Genomic DNA, 27,407 nt, shown 5'->3' on the forward strand with positions numbered 1-27,407 from the left:
TCCACGACTCCATCCCTCTCTTTCCTTCAAGATCCGACAGAATATATGAAAAGAACGGATGAAAAACTAAAAATTTCGTTACTAGTGAAAAGAATTTTTTTTGCGTTATCTATTTTGCGCATAATGCATGCAACAGCGCTGTTGCCTGCAATAATTTACATAAAGTTTGTCTCTTTTATTCCCGGAGGGCATCCTTCCACATAATGCGACAAATTTAAATATACGCTTGCTGGAACTAACACAAAGGAATGTTTAGACCGCGTATATACCCTGTTAGAAAGAGAATGTCAAAGACCTTATAGTTTGATGTGACATTTTCTTGGAACAAAGACTGAAAGATCGCGTGCGGTATGGTTTGAAGACACAGCGCTTTGGGGGGTGTCACAAATTATGTACAATTAATACTGTTGTTATAATTTACCCAAATCAATAAGCGAAATTAATTCGTGTCGGTTACGGTATTAATCAATAATAACATAAGTTTGTAAGTGATATGTTCCATAAGTATGGCACTTCATATACTTCGTAATGCATGCTAGAGACTTACAGCTTGAGCTAGTTCGAGAACGACGGAAGCGAGAATTTAAGTCCTACACTCGGTTGTTAATTTTGCAAGACTTCCATCTAGGTCCTATTTAGTATGTACTAAGCCTATGACAGCGTGTCCTCACCAGGCGTCGCTTCACCTCGAATCTATGACCTACCTCATTCACTTCATGACAAGCTCCAGTTTGTACCCAGTCACAAACTTATCTTATCTTATGAACTTATGATAATACCTGACAATATCAGATTAAATAGTTTTCGGGGAATTTTCGCCCATTTAATCAATTGTAAGTTAAAATGGTATTGAATTATCGACGCGAGGTATTGAATACTTAGTGAGAACGATTCGCAAATTATACTGAAGTACTTCATAAACCTTTAATACCTATTGTTTTGAGGGGAATAAGGAACATATAATTTATTTGAACTTCAAATTCACAAACTTCCAATCGATATGATATTGAAGAAGAGAAAAATTGCGAGATCCAGTTTGATGATGAAAATGATGAATCATCTAGGCATCAATAAGTATAGGAGAACCATTTTTTACGTCAAACTCCTTCATTTTAAAGGATTTGGACGGTTTAGAATATTTTTTTTTTTTCATTCTTGAGAATTGATTTTTTTTTCTTTAAGATGCTTTTCTTGAATTTTCTGCCTTAACAAATAAGTTTGCTTCTCCGAGAAATTGAGGTACTCTGAGTTCATCTCAGCCTAATTTTACTCTACTGTATACGTTAAGTAAATACTACAACGTAATTTGAATTTCTAAAGGGAGTAACTTTGATTGTGAATTTGTGATGCACTGTTAACCTGGACTTATATAGATCGAGTTAAAAGATCTGTACGTACAAAACAAACTAGACTTAATAAATAAGCTTACCTTTGTGCGATTCGGGTAATGGGTGTAGACTAGCCTATCTTTGTACGTATAGTAAACTCAGCCTGATTCCATTACCTAGTGTAAAAATAAATAAGTAACCCACATTGTAAATTGGTCTTGAAGCGCCTTGTAAAGTCTCTAAGAAGCTTCCGTCTTAAACCGCTCTTCCTTTTTCTCTTTCTAAAGAAATAAGTATCTGAGAGACAAACTTAAGTAACTTTTATTAGATACTTCAAATAGATACTTGAATTTGCCATTAACACTGGAACCCAAATGGGGAAAAGAAAAAAAGCTCTGATTGCGATGAAAGAAAGAATGAAATAAGAAAGAAAATAAATTCAATACTAGAATAAGAGCTGTTTGTTCGAACGAACCAAAAAAAAAAAGCGAAATATCCGATTTTATTACAGCGCGGGAAATAGCTCTAGACAAATAATCCATAAATGTTATATATTTGTGTAATCCCAGGTATTCATTCACCTATTGGTCAATTTATCTTCGGAACTATTTGACCTGCAAGGCTGAAACTAGCATTGTACGAAAGTAGATAGTGTTTACTATAGATGTAGATAATGAAAGCTCTTTCTTATTCTCGGCCATTTTGAAAATGGCGGTCAAATAAGCTATTTAAATTTAATTATTTTATTTAAAAATGCAAATTAGGCCTAATTAGAATGTGTTATAGACCATTTCGATGTAACTAAGAAGAGGGAAAGACAAGGGGGTTTAAACTCCGCCTTCCATCTAGCTTTTTGACGCCTGCGCTGAGTTCGCAGAGATCTATCTCAACCCCTTTGTATGTCCCTATACTTTCCGATTTGAGTTTAATTTGTCTCTCAATTTTTTCTGTCCCAGTTTCTTGGAGATAAGGGTTTTCTTCCTTTTGAATTTCCTGTCCCTAAACCGCTTTGGTCCCAATGGGACTAAGCTGTCCTTGTGTGACGCAGCTGCGAGCTTAATCTACTTAACGTTAATCTCATTAATTTATAATTGCTAAATCCTCTCAAAGCAACGAATCTTGAATTAAATTTAGCTCGGGAATTTCGAATTTTTCCATTTCCCTTTCAAAGGGTGGAATTTCGTCAGGAAAATGATTATTATTATTATTATTATTATTATTATTATTATTATTATTATGGAAGCTTTTAAAGTTTTAATCCTGAACCTAATTATACCTCAGATCTGTAATTGGATTTTTATTGCATTCATTAATTTTGTCAGTTTTTAGTAACGTTGTATCAAAATACGATAGGTTTTTGGAAAATAATGCAATTTAAATTTGAATTTTTAAACTAGATTAACTCTTGGGAACGATTATAAAATTTCTACTATAATGCGATTTATTTTTCCTGGATTAAATGTGACAAAATTATTTTTTGTCAAAAATAAGAACTTTAATACTTTATATTTAGGTAAACACCGACTTCAAATGGTAAATAACATGGTTACATAATATTTACGGTTTCCAATCAAATTCTAAATAAATAAATAAATAATGTGCCACCATTTTCAAGTTTTGAAGGAGTGTTTTAGGGACGACCCCTTAATTAAACGAGCGTCGTCTTTCAGTTTCTTACGTTAAATTTAAGGGGTCGTTCGTAAAACACTACAATCATAACTTGTAAATAAGCAATGGAAAACTGTCAGAAATTACATTTTCGACTCAAAATTAATTTCCCATAGAATCTACCATACTTCGATAATAACACCCTATATAGTCACGCTATAGCAATTATTTCTTATTAATAGCGTTCTAATATTATACCTCTCTAGATAAATTAGTCAGTCCAATTATTGTTTTCAAGGTTTAGAGGGAAAACAAACTCCAAAGGGGCTGCTTCTATTTTTGTCTTTTTGTAGCGCGCGCGCGCGCGCTTTTCTGCTGGTTTATTTCCCGCCCCTTCCCTATCCTTTTTCCCGCCAAAAGTTCTCTAAAACACGAGAACCTTTGATATTTTGAATATAATGAGGTACTTTAATCCCTTCATCACAGAAAACATTTTATCATTTTTATGCATTTTAGTTTTAACATAGAGAATAAGAAATGGAGTGGTAACACGTATCTCTAAAGAGACCACTAGATAGAGTTCCGGTACGTCTCTCTGATCTCTCCCCTCGTTTGAAGGTATTAGATTTGTCACGTGACATTAAATTAACCCGGCCAGTTGTTATTTGAGTAGAACATGTTCCTTTGAGCCATACCGTGTTTTGCTGCATTGTAAATGGCAGAAGTTTCCCCTCCCTTTTTTTTTAATTCTCACTGGTTTTAACAAGGACGGAAGGGGGGGGGGGTTGGAAATTCTAATTGGTGTTTCTCGGCTAGCGCGCTCTACAATTAATTGATCCAATCGGAGTGAAGGAAGGGCTATATGATATCCTTCCGGAAGTAGACTCAATATCTTCCGAGTCGTTTCGAGGCTTTTATGTGCCCTTTTCTCTAATTGGTGCTTCGAACGAAAAACTCCGGGAATACTCTAAATCGAAATTAATTATATAAAACTTTATCTCTCTAAAACTTCTCAAGTTACCGAATTGAAATCTAAGAGGAGTATAAACAAACTCCTTTCCTTTTACAAGGTGTAGGTGTTAATAATGAGGAGAGGATTGAGGTGACGGTTTTAAAATGTGATCTTTATTCTAACAATGGTTAAATATTAATTTTCTAGTCTCCATTTTATTTATGTTTTATTATAACGGATGCTTCATAAAAGATTGCAAATAAATAATATAGTAAATTTTCCGTGTGGATAACTGGATAAATTTTCTATAGCTTTCGCGCGTCTCTAATAATTTAGGTTCTGTCACCAATGTCAAGGGCTAGTCTGATAGGTTATTTAATCGATTATCCAAACTCCAGAGGAATGTAAACAAGTTTCTTTTAGAGCGACTCCTAGTGGCGGCTATGGAGACTAAAATCAATAAAAAACATGAAAGTTTTTTCAATATATTTTAAATTGAATGTAAATATTTAATTATTAACTTAACTAATATTTAACCACGTAACTTTAGACTACTTTTAATCTAACTATAATTAAAATAAATCTATTTAATATTTTTTTCCCGAAACCGAGGCTTAGCGTAACTCGTTTCTCTACCGATAGATGGCATTAAAGCCTTTACTATAATGCCTTAAAAATCAATGTTCCTTCTTAGTCCTTGGGTTTGTAGTGTATGTAGGCGTCAATTACTTTTAGGGGGCGCCCCGCGCAAATTTGAAGAAACAATAACCACTCTTGGAACCACAAACTTAAGCCTTGGGCCCCTGTATTTTTCTTCTAAAACGACCCGCTTAGTTTTATGTAACGTGGGGGCTCGACTCGCTCTTTTCTCTTCTGTCTAATTCATTTTTGGGTGTAACGTCTTTTCAAATGATTTGGTTTTGAAGAACCTCGGACTAGTGGTGGTGCAGTGCTAGGGCGGGAACAGTTTGCCTAAGTTATCATCACCATTAAAGGGGTCGCGTAGGGGTCAGGGGGCGGACCCCCAGTATCCGGGTCAAGAACATTATCCGCTTTAGAGAGATGCTTAATTCTTTCGACAAGGTCACTAGATCGTTTAAACTTGAGGCCACCGTTTGAAAAATGTCTTCTATCATTTCGAGAACGAACTTTACATATAGAGTGATGAGATCCAAGTTTTCCGCGGTTTTTCAAAGAGGCCAATCGTAAATGTGTCACGTGTTCTCTAACGTTTCACGATAGGAAAATACATTGAAATTTGCTTCCACTATCCCTTTATGGTCTATTATGCAAAAGTGCGTTACCCTGAGTTTTAAATTTGTTATTGAATGTATTATTAAATAACTTTTATTTTTAAGCAAGTTATTTTTTAATGAAGCGTATAGACAGTGTTACATACAGATTGACTGGTTTCTAAAATGGAGATTTCGTGAACGTCAATTATTATAGAGTCTGCCCTATTTATTAGTTTTTGATATGGATATAAAAGACTTCATGGGTTTCGATTTATGATGGAAACTAATATAGATGTATAATTAGAATTAATGTATTTTTAGCCCGCTTAGGGTGAGGGAACTCTACGTCATAAGAATTGTATTTTAAAATGAGTGTTATTAAAAGAAATTGATAAAAGTGTGTTAGATTTTAAAATAGGGCTCAATGTGGCCTTCAAAATTAAACTGAGAACGTCAAAATCGGTTGATAAATAAGGAAATTATGGACTTATTTGCACTTTCTTGGAAATTTCCATGAAAAATATGAATGATGTTGTATAATTTGGAAATTTTATTGGTAGTTTATTATTTATTCAATTATGCAAGCACAAATGGCTTTACTGCTTTATATAACTATATATGACCCACGTAGATTTGACAATAAAATTTTCATGGAAAAAGTAAACGATTTCCTTGAAAAATAAACAACTTTCTTATTTACCATCCGATTTTGACGAAATTAATTTAGTTTTGAAGCTATTAACGAGCTCTATACAAATCTTCAATAATAACAACAAACACCAAAGATTGTTCCTCGACTTGATGGGGGAAAACTTCAATTTAAAAATAAACTCTAATTATAAAATTTATAATAATCCCTTCTTAAAATTAAAAAAAATTAAATAATTATTAAAAAAAATAAATGTATAAAAATAAATAGATCACGATAAGTAGCCCCTTATATTTCTTTTCTTTTTTCCTAAGTGGCTGAACAAGTAATATCGTGACTACCCCAAATAAACTCTGGCTTCTTTAAAATAATTATTATAAAAAAATAAAGAAAACTAAATGCTCGAATAAAATCCCTCCATCATAATTGATAAGTAAGTCTTTGAACTTTCCTTTTGATTCAACCCGAGCTGTACTCGGCGGTAGAAATTTCTTCTGGAAACAATTCCAGTAATAAATCACGCCTTTACTCAAGCTTGCACTTCTTGTTCATACTTCGTCTTAAGTCTTATTTGGGTCAGGGGCCTTTTTCATTGGCTTGTCTTGCACGCTTCGATACCTCCGGATCAAAGCGGACTAGACCGAGTATACCGCAATGGAAGAAACGAAACGAAACATAGATAATCAAACCTTAAACATTTCTATTTATAGAACTGTTTTAGATGTATTAAGAAGAAATATTAGAAATTAATCTATTCAGAAACTCTTTTTTTATGTTAGAGGGAAGACAGGTGCGAAATAATTGGAGTTTCAGAACAATACAAAAATAGTTTCAAAAGAGACGATGAATCAATGTACTTTATTAGTTGGTGGTTAAGGTGATTTATTGACTTGAATCGCGCTGTTTAATTTCCTCCGTTAAGATTGTATGTTGCCACTTAGGTACTTTGAAGCTGGTTTATTTCTCAGCACGAAGTAGGTTTGTCTCCGACTTATTCTGCACGAAGTATAGGTTTGTCTCCGACTTATTCTGCACGAAGTATAGGTTTGTCTCCGACTTTTTCTGCACGAAGTATAGGTTTGTCTCCGACTTTTTCTGCACGAAGTAGGTTTGTCTCAGACTTTTTCTGCACGAAATAGGTTTGTCTCTGGCTTTCTCTGCATGAAATGGGCTTATCCCCGATTTTCCCTAAATAAACTGGACTTATCCCCCATTATATCTCCATAAAAATACTCTTCACCTTCCCTTTAAAAGAATGCACGAGATCTGCAGAAGACGCGAGACACGATCCCAATTTTTTTTTATCTCACGCATTCCCTTGCGTATTTCTCTATTTGGAATTTTTGATTAGCTCTCTCTTTATTGATCTTGAGGTCGTTGTCGATATTGATTCCATGATATCTCAATTATTTCTTTATTTTGATCTGATATTTCTCGCGGTAGACCTATAGCAATGTCTGGGCTGGCAAATGCATCTAGAATTCTAGATTTAAACAACAATCGGGAAGCCTTCGAGCTGCTGCAGCTAGCGAAAACGTGATTGTTTAGAAACGTTCCTGGTTTCTAGTTTAGTCTAGGCGGGCTTTCGCCGTGGCTTATTATTTATTAAAGAACTTTTGCTTTTATCGGCGACGACTTTTATTGATTAAATGTGGTATGGGATTAATTCCAACAATCTAAAAATAGATCTTCAATGTTTATACAACGTTAGTGTTTAAAAAGAAGAAAAAAAATTCAATGTCATTTGGGAAAGTATCACTACAGTAATTAGTGAGTGACAATAAAAGCCTCAGTTATTTCTTCTGATACTTCTAAATGTATTCGCATCTGAAATTAACTGAAATTTCTATTAATTTTAATGAAATAAAATTATGTGAAATCAGGTTAATATAAAGGGGTAAGTTTTAAAATTCATATTTTTACAGTAAATCAAGGGCTAATTTTGGGATATTTTTGAAACATTTGAGGTTAGTAGGTGCGGATTTTGTTGATTTTTAATGTAGCTACATTTTTCAGAATAGGCTAAATTTACTTGGTGACACGTAAGGGTCAATTTGTAAGTTTATATTTAACTTGAATATGTAAATTCCTTGATATCGGTAATTTTACGTTAATTTTACCCATGTCTAATACTTCTAAAAACACAAATCAAAGTGGACGTCTGACACTTTACAAAATCGTTTACTTTAATCGTAAATTCGTTAGTAACCCCACAATTATAAAATATACCCCATCCCTTTAAGGGTGTGTATGTTTTTTTTTTCTTGATAAATATGAGTAATTCAAAGCAAATATGGCATAGATGACACAACACTACCTCTTGTGATTACAATATCCGTTAAACAAAAAAAGAACAAAGCAAAATCCACGTATCTTTAAATATTATTTCAAATACTAGTTAAATCATTTTCGCTCTAAATCATCTTGATCTTATTACCCCTTCCCTCCCCTCGGTAATAACACATCGTCATAATAAAAAAAATATACTTTTTTTCCCTTCATTTTCTGTTTCCCATCACATGGTATGATGTTTTTGGTAGTACCTCCCCCGCACGGTCTGTTTTCGCGCCTGTTGTTCTGCCGTCCCTCCTCTAGAGTAATTTTTATTATCATAGCTCGCGAGTCTGATGTAAGAATTTTATATAGTTTATTAGTATTGTGACTGAGAGAGTACCAACTAATGCGTTTTCTCGAAGGTTCTTTGTAACACGCGCGTAACGTGTTTAGTGTTACGGTGTTACGCGTTTTTGAAGAACTTTATTGGTATCTGGTATTTATCGATTGATTTGTACATCTGATGTTGACGAGTTATTAATTGGTGAGAGGTGCATGTTTTTATATTGATTTTTAATTTTGTTTTAATTTGTGAAAGGGTTGACACTGTATTTTTGAAGGTCAGAGGTTAGTGTGAAATATTTGGGGATAAGTTAGGGATTTTTGGAATCGTCAATTTTTAACTTCTTAGATTTTTTTCTTATGTTTTTGGTATTTTTTAGATTGTAGTACTAGCATGAACAAATGCAATATAATAATTGTACTAAAGAAATTTTTAAACGCAATATAGTAATTTTTCTACAAGTATATGAAGGGACTTTTCATGGTCAGGGAAAGAAAACCCTGGAAAAGTCAGGGAATTTTGAACTTAAGGTGTTTATTATTAACTTTGAGGAGTCGCAGGATTAAGTTTTATATAAAAAATAATACAATTAATCGTGTTATGTTTACATTGGAAATTCATGTCGAAATTTATCTCGTTTTATTTTTAACATTTAGATTATTTCGGCCTTGATTGAACCACCTATTTTAGTTCGGCATTTTCATTTTTTTATCAATAACACATTGTTTTCCAGGAAGTACCTATCCCCAAAAATTAATTACGCCAATATGTCCACGAGATATAAAAAAGAATAGCCTTTACCGTCGATAAATTGCCTATTTTGACGACGATGCAGACGAGGGTCGAATAAAGGATTCCTTGCATTGGGATACCTTAATCAAAATTTCATTATATGCCCCTTATGTTCCTTCCGACTCCCTCCTATTGCAATGACGGTAGTGTATTAAGCTATTTTAAGTACAGTGGGAGTCGCGGAAAACGACCAGGTACGCAGCGGACTTGATCAAAAGAATAAGTTACGACATGGTAAAGATTGGTATACTGTACCAACTCAACGGGTGACGTAACCTAATAAATTGTTATTAGAGAGAAAATTTATGAAAATTTCGCTAAATTACTCGTGACCATGTTGCAACCACATGGACTATAACATACTCGAAGGAAATTCCTGTATCTCTTATAAAACCAGAGCTGAAATGTGTCGTGTAAATAAGTTTATGTTAATCCTATTAAATTAAGAGAATGTTCATGGACATTTTGCTTAATTACTCATTACCTGATTGTTGTAACCCCAAGTATTGGGTATCCTTGGAAAGGGGATGAATAGGACTATACCGTACTCTAAGGACTTCCCTGTATCATGTACAGAACCAGAGTTAAATGTTGTCATGTAAAAAACATCATGTTAATCCTATGGAGACAATGTTTACGAACATTTTGCTTAATTACTCGGGCCCTGATTGTTGTAACCCCACGTATTTAGCATCGTTGAAAAGAGGAGAAATAGGGCTATGACATATTCAAAGGACTTCCCTGTATCTCTTATAGAACTAGATTTAAAAGGACATAAATAAACAAACAAAATTAAGTTTCAATTAAGAAAACTTCATGGAATCGGCTATCAGAACCAATTTAAAAAGTTCATCTCGCGCCAAAACTTATTTAAACGTAACGTAGGCGTCTTAGCTAATAAACCTAGAAACGTCATCACAATTCAAGGATAGTAACGAAATGTCTACGTGTCTCGATAAGGGAATGTAGTTAAGAGAAATGTTAAGGCGTGTATAGTAATAATTCCGTGTGTGTGTGTGTGTGTGTGTGGAAAAGCAGACTGCGTGGCTCCATCAGATTTCCGGCCTCAATAACAACGCTTTTTTTTTTAGGCGCGAAAAAAGCGCGCGCACAAAAACCCTTTCATTATGGCGGGATTTCAGCACGTGGGAAGCCTTAATAAACCCTCGTGATTCGTTCCCTTAATTTCTTTCAAAAGATCCCGAAAGAAATTCCTGAAGTTTTTAAGCCTTTTTCGACTTAAAAACATAACATAAACGGCTCTTGTTTCTTTAAACGCGACTCTTTCCAAATTAATAATTATAATTTTTTTATTGCACGCGCTTTCTAAGACGTCTGGCAAAAATGGTCCTATTTTTCTGAAGGATTAAACAATGGTGCTTGATTGTTTCGGTTTATAGTCAGTCATTCATGGTTTCGGTGATAGTTTTAAAGTGCTCTTTTCCTGCCTTACTGCGTTATAACCTTCAAGTTTTTGAAGTTTTGCCGACAATTTTTGATGATATTTCTGAGGCTTAGTTTAGTTAAATATTAAGCAAAATAAAAATAAAATTTAATAGGGTAATATTTATAAATTGGGGTCAAACTTGTTTTCGATTTAAATTTCGTAGTTTGAACTTGGAGTATTTTTTTTATTTGAACTCTTATATTATATTATATTAATGCATCTTGTCGGATATTTCGGCTGTTTATTTATTTATTTATGCATATTTTAACACGCGCTTTCGTATATTGGGGTCATAGCATTTTAATCGGATCATAATTAAAGGTTTACTGTTAATTGCATTATTAATATGGGTAGATGATGCGACGAAGTTAAATTGGGGTCAGCGAAAAGGGCAATAAGAAATTTATGAATTTACGTCGAAATTTCCAAGATAATATAAACCGCAACCTGTGCTATTTAATTTATTCAGTGAATTAATAATATTTTTTTTTTTAATTTTTAACTTTAATATCGGACTAAAGCTAACAAGAGAATATTAATTTATAATAAATTCTAATTAGAGAAATGAACTCATTTGGTTCCGGGAGCAAAACGCCCCGTTTTGTTTTTTTAAATTCTTTAATTTTAAAATAGACAACTGATCCCCAACGATGCGCCAAAATCACGTTTTATTTTAATAATGCAAGTCATTCTTATTTCTATAATTATAGGCTTAGTGAGTGGTTGAATTAAATAGCACTTAGAGGAATTAATGTTAAGTTCTTTAGTACCTCATGACCAATTATGACGTCAATTTTATCCTGCAATCGTATTCTGAACTCTGGCATTCGAATATAGCCTTAATTTTAGCTTGATCTTAAGCCTAATTTTTTTTATTAAAGAAAACTAATTTTAGGGTTAATAATTTCCAGATAAATTCAATTTTTCGAAGGTAAATTTAGGCATAGAAATAAGTCGAAGGAAACCTATTTTCCAAATAACAACATCATTAATCAAGTCAAAAATAAATATTTTCTGTTATTGTGAAGTTACAGAAATATAGTTATTTCAAAATCCCTTACAACCACACACAGAAAAGTAAACTTTCTTTAAAAATTATAATTCATAGCTGTCATTTATTGTAAATATTGAACCAACTCTACCTATAAATAAGGTACATTCAACTTGTATTTACCTTATTTTCGTAAACAATTCTGTTTGAGTTTTCATCTCAATCTAAAAATATAAAAAGAAATATTTTCATATAAAATTTCTACATTTTCTGATATAAATTGGTACCAAAACAAATGTTAAGACTTTTTTTTTTTCTAAGAAATCGGAATCTCCTCCGAGGTTTATTAATTTTGAATAACAGGGTCATTGAGCCAGCAGTGGGAAAATAGCTTCAGATTGTCCTACTAACCAAAAAAGGATTGACATAAAATAGAGCAAAACGTAATAGGTTTTAGGCTTAAGAGAATTTACCTAACATTACGAAGACGATTACAAGCTTGTCCAGTTTTTTCAAGGTTAATTTAGTAACCTAAACCTCCACGAGTCCACACTGAACTCTGGTGATCTATTTAGTTTTGGGAATTATACAGGGTGTATCAAAAAGGGTAAATATAGGGCCAAAGTACTACAGTGGTCCGGGTTCTAGGGGTAATCAATTTTGAGTCGAAATTGTTCTATAACGTTTACAAGTTAAGGTTGCAATGTTTTTAGGGATGACCCCTTGCATTTAAGCAAGAAACTGAAACACAATGATTTCTTATTTAAATAAGTGGTCATCACTAAAACGCATTGTCTAGAAAGGTGTCCATTATGGAAAAATGTCGTAGACGTTACATTTTACGCTCAAAATTGATTGCCCATAGAGTCGTCCCACTTCACTTCGGTAGTATAACCCTAAATCGAGAAAAGTTCCGAAAAGGTCCAACAAAGTAGGTCAAGTGGTCATTTCTAAATCCGTTTTGATTATGGGGGTATCTAAGGAATCCGTTTATTGATCCCATCTTAAGAGTTCAGTTACTTAAGTTACGCCATAACGTAATAACAATATTGTCCATGCACTGTAGACTGGCGTTGATTAAATGGACATTCCTTAGGGTTCGCCTACCCGTTGCATACTTCCATGCCCAGGAAAATCAGTCAACGCTGTTGAAATAACACTAGCGGAAGACCCATTTTCGCGGAATCTGGTCGACTATTAATTTGAATGTCTAAATTACAAATTGCACTGGACCCCAGTTTTAATAATTAGAAGCGGCGTTAAAGTCTAATTAGAAATTTAGCTCTACAATAACCCGGTTTGACCCCCTTCTCAACACGTTGTAATTTCAATTTTGAAAATTATAATAAATTCATTAATTTTGCGCGAGACAAAGATGCGATTTATATTCTATATCTTGCGATAGAGAGTTTAATCAAATTGAGCTTAATATGACGTAAGATGTGTTTTCCAAGTTTGGAGCGGGAAATATCACTTGCGTTTTTAAATTTTTTTATTTATATTAGGCTTAATACGTAGGCTTACAATTTTTATTTTTAGAAATTGTCACACCTTAACTTTTTCGAAACAATTTCTTAACTTCTCTATTGTACTCATAGATATTAAAAATGCCATAATATGCAAGAATCATCGCGTAGATATTACACAATCATTTTCATTTCTTGATCCAAGTGTATTTATAGTTAATTTTGATGATCATGTCTTCAATATCAGTTCCCGACTTAGTAGGTGGTGTATTAGTGAAATATTGTAACCTCCCGTAATAATCAAGGGACCTCCTGGGTTTCTACTCCAGGGGTGTACGGTTACATAGAGGATTAACACACAGTGTTACCTCTGACCTTTCCCCTACTATATAAGGATCGACTGCTTATCATATTAAGTCAGTCATTCTCCACTACTAGAATGTAGTAGTATGCTCGAGCATAGGGCGTCTTGCCCTGGTATTGGACTTCATCCATTAATAGTAATTATGTTAAGTTCTTTAAATGTATAATGCAAGTCGGCATTTAGTTATAATTTATTTATGATTTAGTTAGTTAATAAAGTATGATTGAATATAAGGAACAGTAGTAGTTATTCTTAGTATTAGCCAAGGCTTTTATGGCCACGTGCAAATGGGGCGAGTTTACAAATCTCGCAAGCGTGGTTACATAAATGGCGAGCTTGCCAGGACCGACGGGTCCTAGTCTATTTGGATTTAGCTTTGGCTATGCTAAGCCTTAGAGTGATCGGAGTTTGTAGTAATTAGTTGTTAGAGTAAAGTTAGGGTAGTGATGTTGCGGGTCCGCATTGCGGATCGGGTTATCCGTAACACGCACTATTGAGTTTGAGGGTCGCTCAAAACCTTCCTTTACAACAATTCACTACGATCACAATGTTCAACTCATACTGAACTGCTTCAGAAGCAAGTTTAATTACTTGGCTTATCTCAACGGGACATTCCCTAACGAGAAGAAATTACAGTCAGCAATCAACGCCTACAGAGGACGATCATGAGTCAAGTTCTTCAACGGACGGTGGGACTGCAGACCACCCCCTGCGGAGACTTCCTCAGCCACATCGTCTGATACGGCAGCTCCAGATCTGACTAAATGGGAGAAAGAAAGACAGGACGAGCCAACCGTTGCTGCAGTTCCTGCTTTCATCAAATTACTTATAACTTTTAAATAATTAACCTAGTATGATAATTAACTGGAATCTTTTAATTATCTGTTACATTGTTTAAAGTTACTTATTATTATGTTATGTTTAAAGTAGGAGATTTATGTATTTAAAATTCTGCCGATGAAGTCCAATCTTTGTCGTCTGGGGGGATGTAACCTCCCGTAATAATCAAGGGACCTCCTGGGTTTCTACTCCAGGGGTGTACGGTTACATAGAGGATTAACACACAGTGTTACCTCTGACCTTTCCCCTACTATATAAGGATCGACTGCTTATCATATTAAGTCAGTCATTCTCCACTACTAGAATGTAGTAGTATGCTCGAGCATAGGGCGTCTTGCCCTGGTATTGGACTTCATCCATTAATAGTAATTATGTTAAGTTCTTTAAATGTATAATGCAAGTCGGCATTTAGTTATAATTTATTTATGATTTAGTTAGTTAATAAAGTATGATTGAATATAAGGAACAGTAGTAGTTATTCTTAGTATTAGCCAAGGCTTTTATGGCCACGTGCAAATGGGGCGAGTTTACAAATCTCGCAAGCGTGGTTACAATATCTAATTACAATTATAGTTATATTTGCTAGGGAGCAAGCAATTGATTTTAGGAACAAAATTTAATGAGGGAGCAATAACCCTTAGGAATATTATATTAATGAGATGAACTTAAACAGCGTAATTATACCGAATCTTATACGTGATCTTTATAAAGTTTATATTTAAACCTGAAAGTTTTGACGTATTCCTATATCTAATAGTATTAGCGTGGTTTTATGAAATTTTACTTAGGGGGCATTGCCCCTTTTTAAAACTCTTTTTTTGTAACGTGATTAAATGAGTTTGGTTGTTTGCATAATTCTTAAACTTTGTTTGACTTAAATTGTCACTTTAGACAACGGAATTAAGTAGAAAAGATGAAAGGTACGGTCGGTTCATGAACCGTTAAGAAAAATTTATTTTTCCTTTACTTTACCGTGCGTTGAAAATCAAGAAAGGCTTAAATAATTAAAGGTAGAAATCCCTGAGAATAATTAAGAAAAAAGCGCGAAACCGCTAAGCCTAATTTGAAATCAATATTTTTTTATTATAATTATTATTATTTTTAAACTCAGAATATTTAGGCCAACTATGAAAGTACCTTAAAATCGGTGTACAAATTTTAAATCTCCGGTCGTAAAACGACATGTTTCGAAAGTGGGATTTGTCCATTCAAGCTTAATTCTATAATGGTTTCCAATCTCATTAACTTTTGGACGTTTATTGAAGAGTTAGGCCTAGTTATAACCTGCCACCGTCTTTCTTGAAATCTGGGTCAATAAAGGGGTCAGCTATGAGGGCAAAGGACTAAGTGCGGTGCGTTTTAGTCTTGTATGAGCTAGCTAGGAGAAACGACATACGGAATGGAACATCGTGTTTGACAAGTCTAAATGACTTTACATTCTCTAATTCTTTCGGTTGGTTCTCTTGGATAGAAGCTAGCGTTATTTGATGGGAAGGAAGATTTCACTCTTATTCGGGAAAGGGGTTCGAGTTTGACCCACTTTTGAGCATCTTTGGAGTTGTTGGGTTCGTTTCCGGGTCACATTTCCATCTATTCATTTCTCTCCGCTACATCTCAAGATTTGAAACTAGCCACTTATTTTTTTCTTTCGTTCTTTCTCCCACGACGATGACAATGCCTTAAATTTTCCCCAGTCTATTTTCTTTTCCTCTAAATTTCTTGAATTGATGAATATTTTTGTGATTTTTATCGTACATCGTGGTTCAGTATATTTAAGTGAATGAAGGATTGATTAGGAGATGAACCGTCCGTCGATGGTTTATGTTGTTGTGAGTGTGAGCGCCTTTGGTTTCGTTGAATGAACTAAGTTGATTTAGTAACTGCTGTATCAAAAAAGGAAACTGTTTTCCCTGCGGTGTTGTTTGATGTTATTCTTTCTTTGGATTTTTCGTGTTTTAAAACGATTTACAATAAAATTGATCACGTAAAAGGTTGTATTGGGAACACGATGTTTATCAGCTTAAGACAGCTTTTGTCGTCGGAGTAAATACGTTTTATATAGGGTTTATTTTTGTTTTTCTAAGTCTACGTTTTGGCATTATTGGGTCATCTATAGATGAAAAACATATTTGTTAATATGAAAAATTTTTATCACTCGGATTCCTCGTACACTAGTAACGGGGGTTAAGACTTTTTAATTAAAGACTAATTTCAGAGGTCATGGGTCATAATAGGTCCTATCTAATCAACCCGATACTTATATTTTTACACAGTTGCACTAACAATTCCTAGGCCTAGTATGAATCTGTTTCATATTTCATTAAACTATTCTGATTAGTTATTAAGTAAACACACCTAATTATGTGTCAACGTATGCTTAAAGAGGTTAAGTTCAATGTTTCTACAGTATATCATTATAATTATCTTCGGTTGTGTATTGAAATTAGGTTTCCTAGTGTAGGTCAGGGGCCTCTAAATCTATTATGGAGTCGTTCTGGTAACCTTTAACGGAATAATTTACAATAATCAAACCATTAGCCGATTGAGTAGGCTGTGATGTTTACGTATGGGAATGGAACACAAGGCATTAATGGTAACACAGACTTGGAGCTAAGAGCGGAGAAGGAGTAGAAATCTCCATACCTATAACGTAGCCTCTTTACCCCCATCTACGGTACGCCAACGAAGTCTTCCCAGCATCCTCAGTGGTGTTTAGGTAGGGTCATACAGTACGAAAATGTCCATAACACCCCCCTGTATCTTAAAAATAGAAGCTAATTAGTGAGAACTAGCTTTTTATTTTAAATTGCGCTACGTGCATGGAAGCACTTGTCCATCCTTTACGTCAAAGGTAGGGACGTGCGCGAGGTACTCTGGGAAACTTTCATTGCCACACATGACCCACCAACGTTTCTGCTCCTTCTCGCCTCACTCCTCCAAGCACAGACAATTTCATTGTTAGAAACCTAAACCTAACTTATACTTAAGAAAAAAGAATTGAAAGAAATGAAGGCGGTCTAGGAAGTTGGTGAAATGTTCTTCAGTGGCAATTGACCCGGGCTCGCTTAGAGAATGTCCCACTTGCTAAAACTCAAAGAATGGATGGGATTTAGAAATTCCATTTTGATTCTAGAGTATCATCCCCAAAACTTTGCTGAGAAGTTTCTTTGCTCTAGATTTGACTGTCTTCGCCTTTGGTTAGAGAGGTTAAGAAAATAAATTTAAAACTGAAAGAATTGTTGAATCTACTCTAGACGTGTTGAAAATTTGTCTAGTCAAATTTTATTTTCTAGATGGTGTTTAAAAATTATGGAGTTGGGAAATAACTTGTTTACAGTATCAACAAAGGCAGGGTGACCCTTACTAGTCCCTTAGAATGATCCAAAGTTAGATTGAATCAAATTGAAAGCGATGTAGGCCTAGTCTTCCGGTTTATGGTACATTGTGTTGATGGCTCGTTGAGGTTTGTGAAACTGTCCTCTTGGGTGTAATGTGGGAATACAATTTACGTGAAATGAGTGAATTGACGCCTCGGGCCAACGATTTCAAACTAGGTTAATATCAAAATTTAATTTTAGGTTCTAATTTATTAGGTAATAAAAGTTATATGACTGTAGGGTTCATCTGACATTTGAACTTTATGTCATCATCTGACGTGCGTAATTAGAAGTAAAATTTATACCACTATATTTTATTTATGCGTTTAGCGGTTTAAAAATGTTTATTTAACATTAAAATTTGGGTTACCTTTAACCCTTTAACCTCATGACCCCGATACAAACTGCGGCAAAGCAAACCTAAATCTCGTTTTAAAGCACGTGATTGATTCAATGTTTAAACAAAAAAAATCCTTTTTAAAGTAATTCAACAAACGGTTTGTTGTACAATTGAGGAAACATCTAATAGTACTTTGAAAGCATAGTTAGTCAGTTGGCTCCTGGGAACCCTCTATGACTTCGTTTAATATAAATTCTTCAATCTACTGTTGTACTAACGTCCTAACTCACTAAAAGGCACCAAAATTTTTGCTATATCTTTCTTTCTATTGAAAATCCGATATTGGAAACCATTTAATTTTAAAAAATGTATTAAAGAAATACTTGGAAATATCAAAAGTATCTTATGTCTTTAAAAAAATGCAGACGTTCGAAGTTTCTAATGTAACAAACACAAAGACAGCAGCCGCAGATATGACCCTAGTAAATCCATACGCCGTAGTTTCTACTTTAATAACACACTCTCATCGAATAAAACCACCAAACAGCAACCATCGGACCTAGAACCAATATTTCCCATTCAAGACGTTGGACATTATTGCTTGACTAATTAAATTTTTTAAATAATATATTTAAAAATAAAATAAAATAAAATAAAATAAAATAATAAATCCAGGGAAATTAGAACGATTTTTAAATTAAAAAATTTCGAAATTTATCAATGTAAAATGACACACGTGTCCGACCTTTTGTTTCCCTTCAAAATCAATTCAAACCACAGCGGGAGAAATGGGGATATCACATTTTCCAATACAAAATCTTAATTGATCTTTCGATAAATTCACGTTATACCTCGCGTGCCGATGGAAAGTGATATAGAACCATAGAGCACGTGGTTTTAAATTATTTTCCAGCCCGGGTTAATTTACGAAAACCTCATTAACGAAATTATAAAGCAATACACGAGGGTATTTAGCTTAGTGAATATCTATTATATCGTCTCCTCTTAATTCCTTACGCTTTGTTGCCCTGTGTCATTAGATTTGAATAAACAAGACCCCTGGCTACAAGGAAAAGGGGCGCGAATTCTAGCTCCGTGACAACGTGACTTGAAACACGAATTGAGATAAAAAGAAAACTGTCAAGTGCTCATTAATTCTAAACGTGTGTTCCTCAAATTAAGGGGGGTGGAGTGTACAACAAATTAGAAAGGAATTAAATATATACTACGGAATTGTTGGAGGCGGTACTGCACTGTGTGGTTGCTACGCTTGTTTTCCTGTTGTTGTTTTTGCAATAAAACTAAATTTGACCGTTGAATTTTTCAGGTTTCTCTTTATTTCTCAATTTGCAAAATAACCTCTCAGGGTTACTTCTAACCACCAAAGTTCACGCTAGCTAAAATCATTTCCAAGAACATTTTAACGCCAAAATCCTTAATTATAAGTTTGCGTATTTAGTTTCATTTAATGAGACCGCCCCCAAGCTTTTAATCTTAAAACATTCTCCAATTTCCTTTAATAATGAAATAGCTCCCGAATTTTGAAAAACATCTTATCAAATAACCTTTGGCGACCTTTCATTATTTCCTTAAAATAATTTGTTCATGCATGTTTTTTTTTCACTCTCTTTATTTCATACCCACGTGATGATATCAGAAACATCAATGTCTTAATGTAATGTCTTGTGGTAATGCAAATGCCAAAAGAGAGGAAGTGAATTAACTCGTCCCCAGCGTTTATGAAGTTCCTAATACAAGCATAAATACGATGCTCAATGCGGACTCCCTTTTTTGCATGTTGAGTCCATCCAATTTCTATTATAGTTATTAAATCAATGATTAATCTTACAATGGATTTGCGTTTGACGTACCTTATCGTATAGCAGACCTATTTTGAAACTGAGCATGTCACGTTGCCTTCAGCGAGACTTCTCAACGCGTGCGTCCAGTCCAGTCTTTACCTAGGCCTAGACAAAACATCCGTTGAGATGCTAGTTTGCTTTCAGATATTGGTAATAGCTAATAATAATGAAGGGGGAAAACGCTGTGTAAGAAATAAGAAATCTTGACATCTGGCTATAGAGCTATTCCGAGTTTATTATTAGCTCCCTTTATTACGTACTGTTTTTTTAATACGTACATAAGTTGAAGCAAAAGTAGTCCTAGACTGGACACATTTTTAGCTTAGGTGCTATTGACTTAATTAGTTTTTCTTGTGTTATTTTGCTTTACTTCAAAAGAATGTTCTTCTAGTTAAAATATGGCTTCATTTCTTGCTAAAAATAACATTGTATCCGTCGTAGCGTTTATAATGCGTTACAAAAAGTGTTTTTCCGACTTTTCCAACTTAATTATATATATTCACGTAATTAGGGACAAACGCTTCCATTTTATTAGTTGCGAAAATGCGACGGCTGTGTTTGGTAAGGTAAAGGTTAACCACGTGGGTTACTAACTTTTCTCCTTTCGCAAATATGCGTCAATTTGGGATAAACAGATTTGACCAGAGGACTTCATGCAAAAATGCCCTGTCACTAAGCCTTTTCTTAATCCTTATGAGATTAGTCTTAACTTCGCTGGAATCAGAGATGGAAAGTTCCAGATTGGAACTGTAATTAAAATTAGAAATGTATAAGCCGTGAATTCTGGGTATAGTGACGTAAAAAAGCGCCTAACCTTGAAGGCAAAATAATTATTCCACTAATTTGGAATAATTTTAATGAGATCCTTAAAAATACTGTTTATATGGTTTAATTTTGAGGATTATTTAACCTGATTTCTTTCTTTGACTTAGGCCTTGGCCAGGTTACTTTATGTTTGTAGTAAGAGTAGAGAAGCATTCAAATGACATTAGTTGTAGTGACAACTGACGTTGTTAATATGACTTAATACGAAGGTTGTAAAGCTTTGTTTGATTGGAAAAGAACGAAATCTTAATTAAGAAGAACCAAACTATCCAAGTTGATTTAGAAAAGTGGTTTACAAGGATCTTTTTGTTTTCTTTAGATTTCATTAAAGCGCTAGGCCTAAAGGAATCTTTTGCGGAATAAGAGATTGCTTTCGCTCTTCTTGGAATCAAACCTTTCAGTTAATGAGACACTTTTGCTTAAAAAAAACCATGCTTGTTTAATTGTAAGTCTCCATACGCTATTTAAAAATCTCGCAGATGCTAGATGACATCAACCTGACCTTCCTAACCCAATTAAATCTAATTTTACACACCATGGATACAAACTCCCTCAGCAGAGTTAGTGGCTAACTGTAGCAGTGATAATATTGGTAACAGGGCTGTTGACTACTTCTGACTTACGAGGTTTAAGTAATATACTTATGAAGAAATTAAATGCCCTCAATTTTATCAGAATTCCAAATTTGGTTCATGGCCATCTTAGTCCAGAACCTTTCAGTTTTCATGCCCATATTTTTATGATTAAATATTTTTCAATGGGATTATGAGTAGACGCGATCGAACCCTTAAAGTGGACTTGGACGTCGGGGGAAGGAAGGTCCATTCCATTAACCTATTTATAGCTATAGCTTTATTAAAAAGACTGCATGGTTGGTATATAGGGACCAGTCCTGGCCGGGGTTTGGTCTATATATTCGGGATTAAGACCGCGGATTATCTGGATAAACGTTATTGGGGTCAACTTCTGGGAATTTTTGAGGATCTTATCGGGATCTGCTCGGTAGAATGTCTCTGAGTTTTTAGAAGTCTATCTAGAGAGTGTGAAAATTAAACCATTTACCAATATCACACTGGGTTATGGCTTAGATATCCGTATTAAGTAATTGGAAGAAATACTTTTTGAGAAGATTAAAGGCCCTTTCCACGCACTTTGAGTAGTATTTTGGTAGTTTAAGGCGACAAAATACAAGCAGACAGTTGTGCGAGTGTAATCTGCTACCCAGTAATGTTTTTTTTTTGTGTTTGTAAAAGTACTTTCAATGCAGATCGAACCTTAAAATACACGTCGTGCTTTAGTTAAATCGAAATTGCTCACGAGGGGTTAGTTACCTCGGGTTAATCGGTGCACAGGCTGTACTTTTGACTGTACTAAAGGTGTTACGTAACGCGTAATAGTTGTGCGGTGAATCTTATAGTGTTTAGCCCCTCGTCAATGCTGGGCACGGTTTTATTTCGTTTGAATAAATGGGGTTACAAGTTCAACCAATTTTAAAAATAAATTAAACTACCTAACATTTCAAGGCCTCTTTTTAAAAATTAAATACGAAAACATTGGATTCACCTTTTATTCTTATACTGAAAAACATCCCATCTCGAAAATTAGTTCGGAATATGTTAAAGTGTTTAACCTTATTTTGACAATAGAATCGGCTCGGTTTTTGACAATTTTCTCCCAAGTAGAATAAGATTTAAATTAATTATTTCTGCGATAAAGAAGCCCAGAAAATAAAGGGTATTTGAATAACTGTCATTTGCAAAGAGTATGTGTATGTTCAAGCTCTTTTCAAGAACAACAACAGCAGTGAAAATATTCCGTTCTATTTTCTTTCTAGGGTGGCCCTGTTTACGAAAGTGTTGTGCACAAAAACTTTAACTCAAGGGGTAGTCCACTTAATTGTTTTGTTACGTTTTGACACGTTTTGACTGATTTTTAAGTATTTAATCAATTAAATGTCTTTAGTGTAACATTAAGTCGATCTGCGAAAGAGAAATTAACCCTTGAAGTTTAGTGGGGTTTTTAAGTTTGGTATAAAGTATCCAACCCCGTTTAAAAAACTAACCTCAGTCCAAACAGAAACCCTGGATTCTATTTTTAAGACAGTAAATATAAATAGAGAGCCTTGTAGAAACTTCCCACGTTGGCCTAGCTAGCTTGCGTCTATTTTTGAAATAGATGACATGTTACACTTTACTAGTTCAAAATAACCATTGCTGTATACTAACCTACAGTATCTCATGCAATCTAGTTTTTTTAGTGAACCAGTAATCGAGTAAACTCCCTTTAAAAAAGATGTCAATTAACATTATCTTAATTACGGCAGCGTGCCTCGCGTGGCTTGCCACGAGTCCAATTAAAGCATAAAATTCTCCATTTTCTAAAACATTTATTATTGTTATTATTATTTTTGTTGGAAAACGAAACACAATCGAATCTTCTTTTTCTCATTAGCCTTGGCTTTGTAACTATAAAATTACTCTTAATTCAGGGTTATCTAATGTGGGGCCCTCTTAGTATTACTTTAATATATTGAGGACCCATCGTTAGGGACGGTATTAAGGTTTATATCCTGTACACAATCGCCATTGAAAAAAATCTTTATAAAAACAAGGTAACAAACAAAGCCCAATTAGCTTTGTTTTGGTCATTAAATTTCCGTTACTGGTTCTGCGTTTAATTTGTGGCGATTTATTTATTTTTTTCTTGCGGTAAATTTCTATTTGTTTTCATTGGTCAACTGTTTTTCTATTTTTATTGTTAATGAATAGCGGCTTAATCTTTTAATTTGAACCAGAAATTGGTTTGGTTTGAAGGAAGTTTCATGAACTTGTAATCGCGTATTTACCTCAATAAAAGGAAAGATATCCTTGAGTACGGTTGAGTCAGTTCAGTTCTAGCTATACTTAACTGTCTAATACATTGTTGACAATAAGGGAAACATTTTTCGCAAGGGATTAATTAGGTTTGGTTCAATATTGACTTAATTGTTCTTGCATAAACTCCCATAGCATCTAATTTACTGAATATAAATGATTACTAAATTCTAAATTCAGAATCTACGGATAATCGGTATCAATTTCATTTTAATTGCGGGAGTAATGTGGATTTAGACTGTGTTTTAACAAGAATTCATTAATGTTACTAAGAACATTAGGTCAAGATTCTTAATTCATCTTTACGTTATATCATAAGTTTATAACTTATCTCCGAGGTAGATAAGTTATAAAGTTATGGCTATATTCGGAAGCCAGAATGCAAGGATTGTACCAAAGGATAAAGATACGTCCCATTATTCTTAGTAACGACAGTGAGTTCTTGGTGAACTTACGTAATGATATTCAATACAAATTTTTAATCAAACCCCTGGAGCATTTTGCAATTCTATATAAATTGAACGACTTTTTTTTAAAAAAGATTAGTTTCGTATTTAAATATTGTCCTTCGTATCATTAAACTTATATTTTTATCTTTTATTTTTCTATATCTAAAGATAGAATATATATTTTTTTGTTGTTTTACTTTTGCAGAACTTGAAGCAATCGAAGCTTGCACGTGGTTAAGAGCCGCTGGTTTCCCGCAATATGCTCAGATGTACGAAGGTAAGTCAATTCAATTTCATTTCATTTCAAAACCGCTTTCAGGTTAAGTATTTTATTTAAGACGAATTAGAGAAACGTCATGTAGGTATAAAACCAACTGAAAAGCTACCGAGAAATTTAGGTATAATGGCCTGTAATGGTCCAAAATAAAGCCGAAAAATGATCGAAATCCGAACATTTCGATATAATAGACTGTTTCGGTAATTGCATACAGAGAAACCAACACACAGGGGCGATGCCGCCATTAGGGTTTCCTCCCTTTCGCCAAGAAGCACCGCTAGAGGCAGTGCGAGCTGCCTGTAGTGAGATCTGGTTACGTCTGACGTTGTCTCTTGGCCCCAGGGAGAATACCCCCAATTTCGGCCTTGCCCCTGTGTATTGGTTTCTCTGCGTGTGTTTTCCGAAATGGTGTTATAACCAAAGTAGCGCAGTGAAGCGAACCTTGCTCGTCTTTCATCTTCCTATTTGTCCATTGAGACTTCCAACAAAACCACCGTAACAGGATTGTTATAGAAAGGACCTATAGTTCCTGTTATTATCGTTCGATGTATGGGTGGTTGGTTGCGTTCCCTCGTTCCGCGAATTCGAAGTCAAAGACTTCTCGCTATTAAACCCGGGCCCGGGCTGGTCAGTGAAACGGAAATCGCTTTTCTCGCGAAGTATGTCTTCTAGTCTATATATCCCTTTACTGTTCATCCCCTTATATTTTGGTCTAGACGACAAAACGTTTTGTAGGAAAGGCAAAAAGTCATCTTGTATCGCCTCCATTGGGAAAAACTGATGAAAAAAATACCCCTTTATAATCAAAAAACGTGTCGGTTTGATTTTGATATCTTGCCAAAGTAATTCGCAAGAATTTTTCTTAGATTCTAAATATCTTTATCTGCTTCCTGGATTCACAATTCTTGTAAATTTTCTGTTTGGAAAAATGTATTTATTCCCTATAGAATTCATCTTCTTTTTATGTGACAAAAATATTAATTGCACTTTGTTAATTGACCATTTCAATTGCTAATTGCAAGATTTTTGTGCCATTATTAAATTTAAAACGTTGTTGCAAAGCTATCCCTGGTATTACAGACAATTGCAAAATTAATTTCAAAAACGTTAAAAGTCAGGTTCTGAGAAAATCTCATATTACGAAAAGTTACGCAAAAGGTGCATTAACAAAGAAAAAGTTAGCCTACGCTATGTCGTTGCACTCATGTAGGTTTTTATTACATTTCCGGGAATAACTAGTTTTTATTTAAATGTGGTTTAGTCCCTAATTGATTTGCTTTTTGGGCAGATGATTTCTCGGTAAGCATCATGCTAATTTAAATCTTCCACTAAAAACATTTTTTTATCAATAATACGAAAACAGTTGGCGGTTTCGGTTTCCTAAAACTCTACCTATCATTAAATTAGCATAACAGAAGTAAATTAAACGAAAGGTAAGCCTTTTATGCGTCCTTCAACTGGCCTTTTAGGGTACATTATTCCGTTCAATTTGAGATAAGGCATAAAAGAGCCAAGTTTGTGATAAATGAGGGTTAATTCCACGGATTTTTGACAATCAGCATATAGCCAGCGCTTCACTGAAACTCAGTGGTATACTACGAGCTTCTTCTTGTTTCCGTGGAATATTGTATACGATTGGACACAATACCCTAGCGAACCCCCCCCCCCCTTTTAGCCCCTTTCTCTCTTTTCTGAGAGGAGAACCGATCTTTCTCCTGCTTCCTTGGATACTCTTGGAGCTCGTTTCATCCCAAATGTTCTTTAAACGAATTTGTTGTTACTCTTCATGCATGAAGTTATTCAATTATTGCATGAATATCGAGGAAGTCTCGTATCTTGTGAATTGCCCGTCCAACACGGTCTCTCTTTGAAACGTCTTTACCTGCGTTTGACCCAAGAATGCGAGTTTTAACGATAACTTAAACTGTCAGTGATTTTTTTTAACATTTTATAGGGTTGTAATATTCATGGGGGATTTTAGTTTCTTCACTGAACGCTTCTTGGGTTAATGCTGGTAACTGCAACTGACTTCAACAACATGACTTCATTTCAATTTGAAATTCATTTCAGTTGAAGTTATAGCACCCCCTTGAACTCTGATGTCAATAAGGTATTGTTAGGTTATAATTTTATAGACCATTAGTATTGGGATGGATATAGCTCTCCGCATCCTCCCGTTTCCATGGAAACTCTCCTTTTCTCCGGATCAAGTTGGATGATGATAGTGTGTCTCGGACCTCGTGGGCACACGATCCTCTCGTCTCACGCGTTGCTATATAAGGCTAGGTACCATCATAATCGTCTTCAGTTGTCAACCGTCGATTGTTGAAACCAGTGATCGGGGTTTTCTAGCTTCTCTCTTTCGCTATAAGGTTATAAGAGTTCATCATAGTCTAAGAAAATATCTAGATTAAAATATTTCGTGTTTATACCCGATAAACGGACTTTATTGTTAAGAATTAAGTGTGTTGCGATTTGATCGGGGTTTTCATGAAAACTGGAGGCTACAGTGAATTGTAACTGTACATACCCCAAGTTTGAATCATGTCTACCATTATTCTTGGTGAGTCGATTGAATTGTTTGGTTTATTATCAAATATTTTAAAAGGGTAGCGGAAGTAACTGCATGGAAAATTAAGTGTTTTGATGAAGATTGGGATAATCCAGAATTAATTTATTAGAAAGTTTTCATTAAATTGGTTAGAAATAATGAACATTTTTTGAGTTCAAACGAGTCAAAAATAAATTGTACAGTGAGCAATTAAGAAAACTCTATTGGGAAAGGGCAAAACGTTTTGAGAAATCAGGTGAACAAAATGTGGAAGTCAATGACAATGAAGTTTTAGTATTATTTTCTTTTTTGATTCTCTATAAATTGAAGTCGGCCAAGTGTCGGGAAGTTTGTCTCTACGGAAATTGTTAATTAACTTAAAATTAAGAAATTAAATCTAACTGTAAATGGCTACATTTAAAAAATAGGGTATTTACTAAAAACAAAAATAGTTCAACTAATTCTTTCACACATTCCTAAAGAAAACGGTACTAAACGTAACTTTAAATTAACACATAATAGCAACTTGCGATAACATCTTAACAATGTCTTAAAACCCCTGCA

At 34.4% G+C, this 27,407-nt stretch overlaps 1 protein-coding gene across 2 annotated transcripts in view; it reads left to right on the plus strand.

Annotated features, from left to right (window-relative positions):
- cv-c (RhoGTPase activating protein) overlaps nucleotides 1-27,407 on the plus strand; it is a 120,851-nt gene that overhangs the window by 84,528 nt on the left and 8,916 nt on the right. For both annotated transcript variants that reach the window (XM_089870146.1, XM_089870145.1), the window contains one exon: nucleotides 24,221-24,292. In XM_089870146.1, the coding sequence (XP_089726272.1) occupies nucleotides 24,221-24,292 (72 nt within the window). The remainder of the gene's footprint in view (nucleotides 1-24,220; nucleotides 24,293-27,407) is intronic.

Source organism: Phalangium opilio, unplaced genomic scaffold (genome assembly GCF_054372755.1).
Source record: "Phalangium opilio isolate 3A_F unplaced genomic scaffold, DU_Popi_V2 ptg000031l_1, whole genome shotgun sequence".
Classification (NCBI taxonomy): Eukaryota; Metazoa; Arthropoda; class Arachnida; order Opiliones; family Phalangiidae; genus Phalangium; species Phalangium opilio.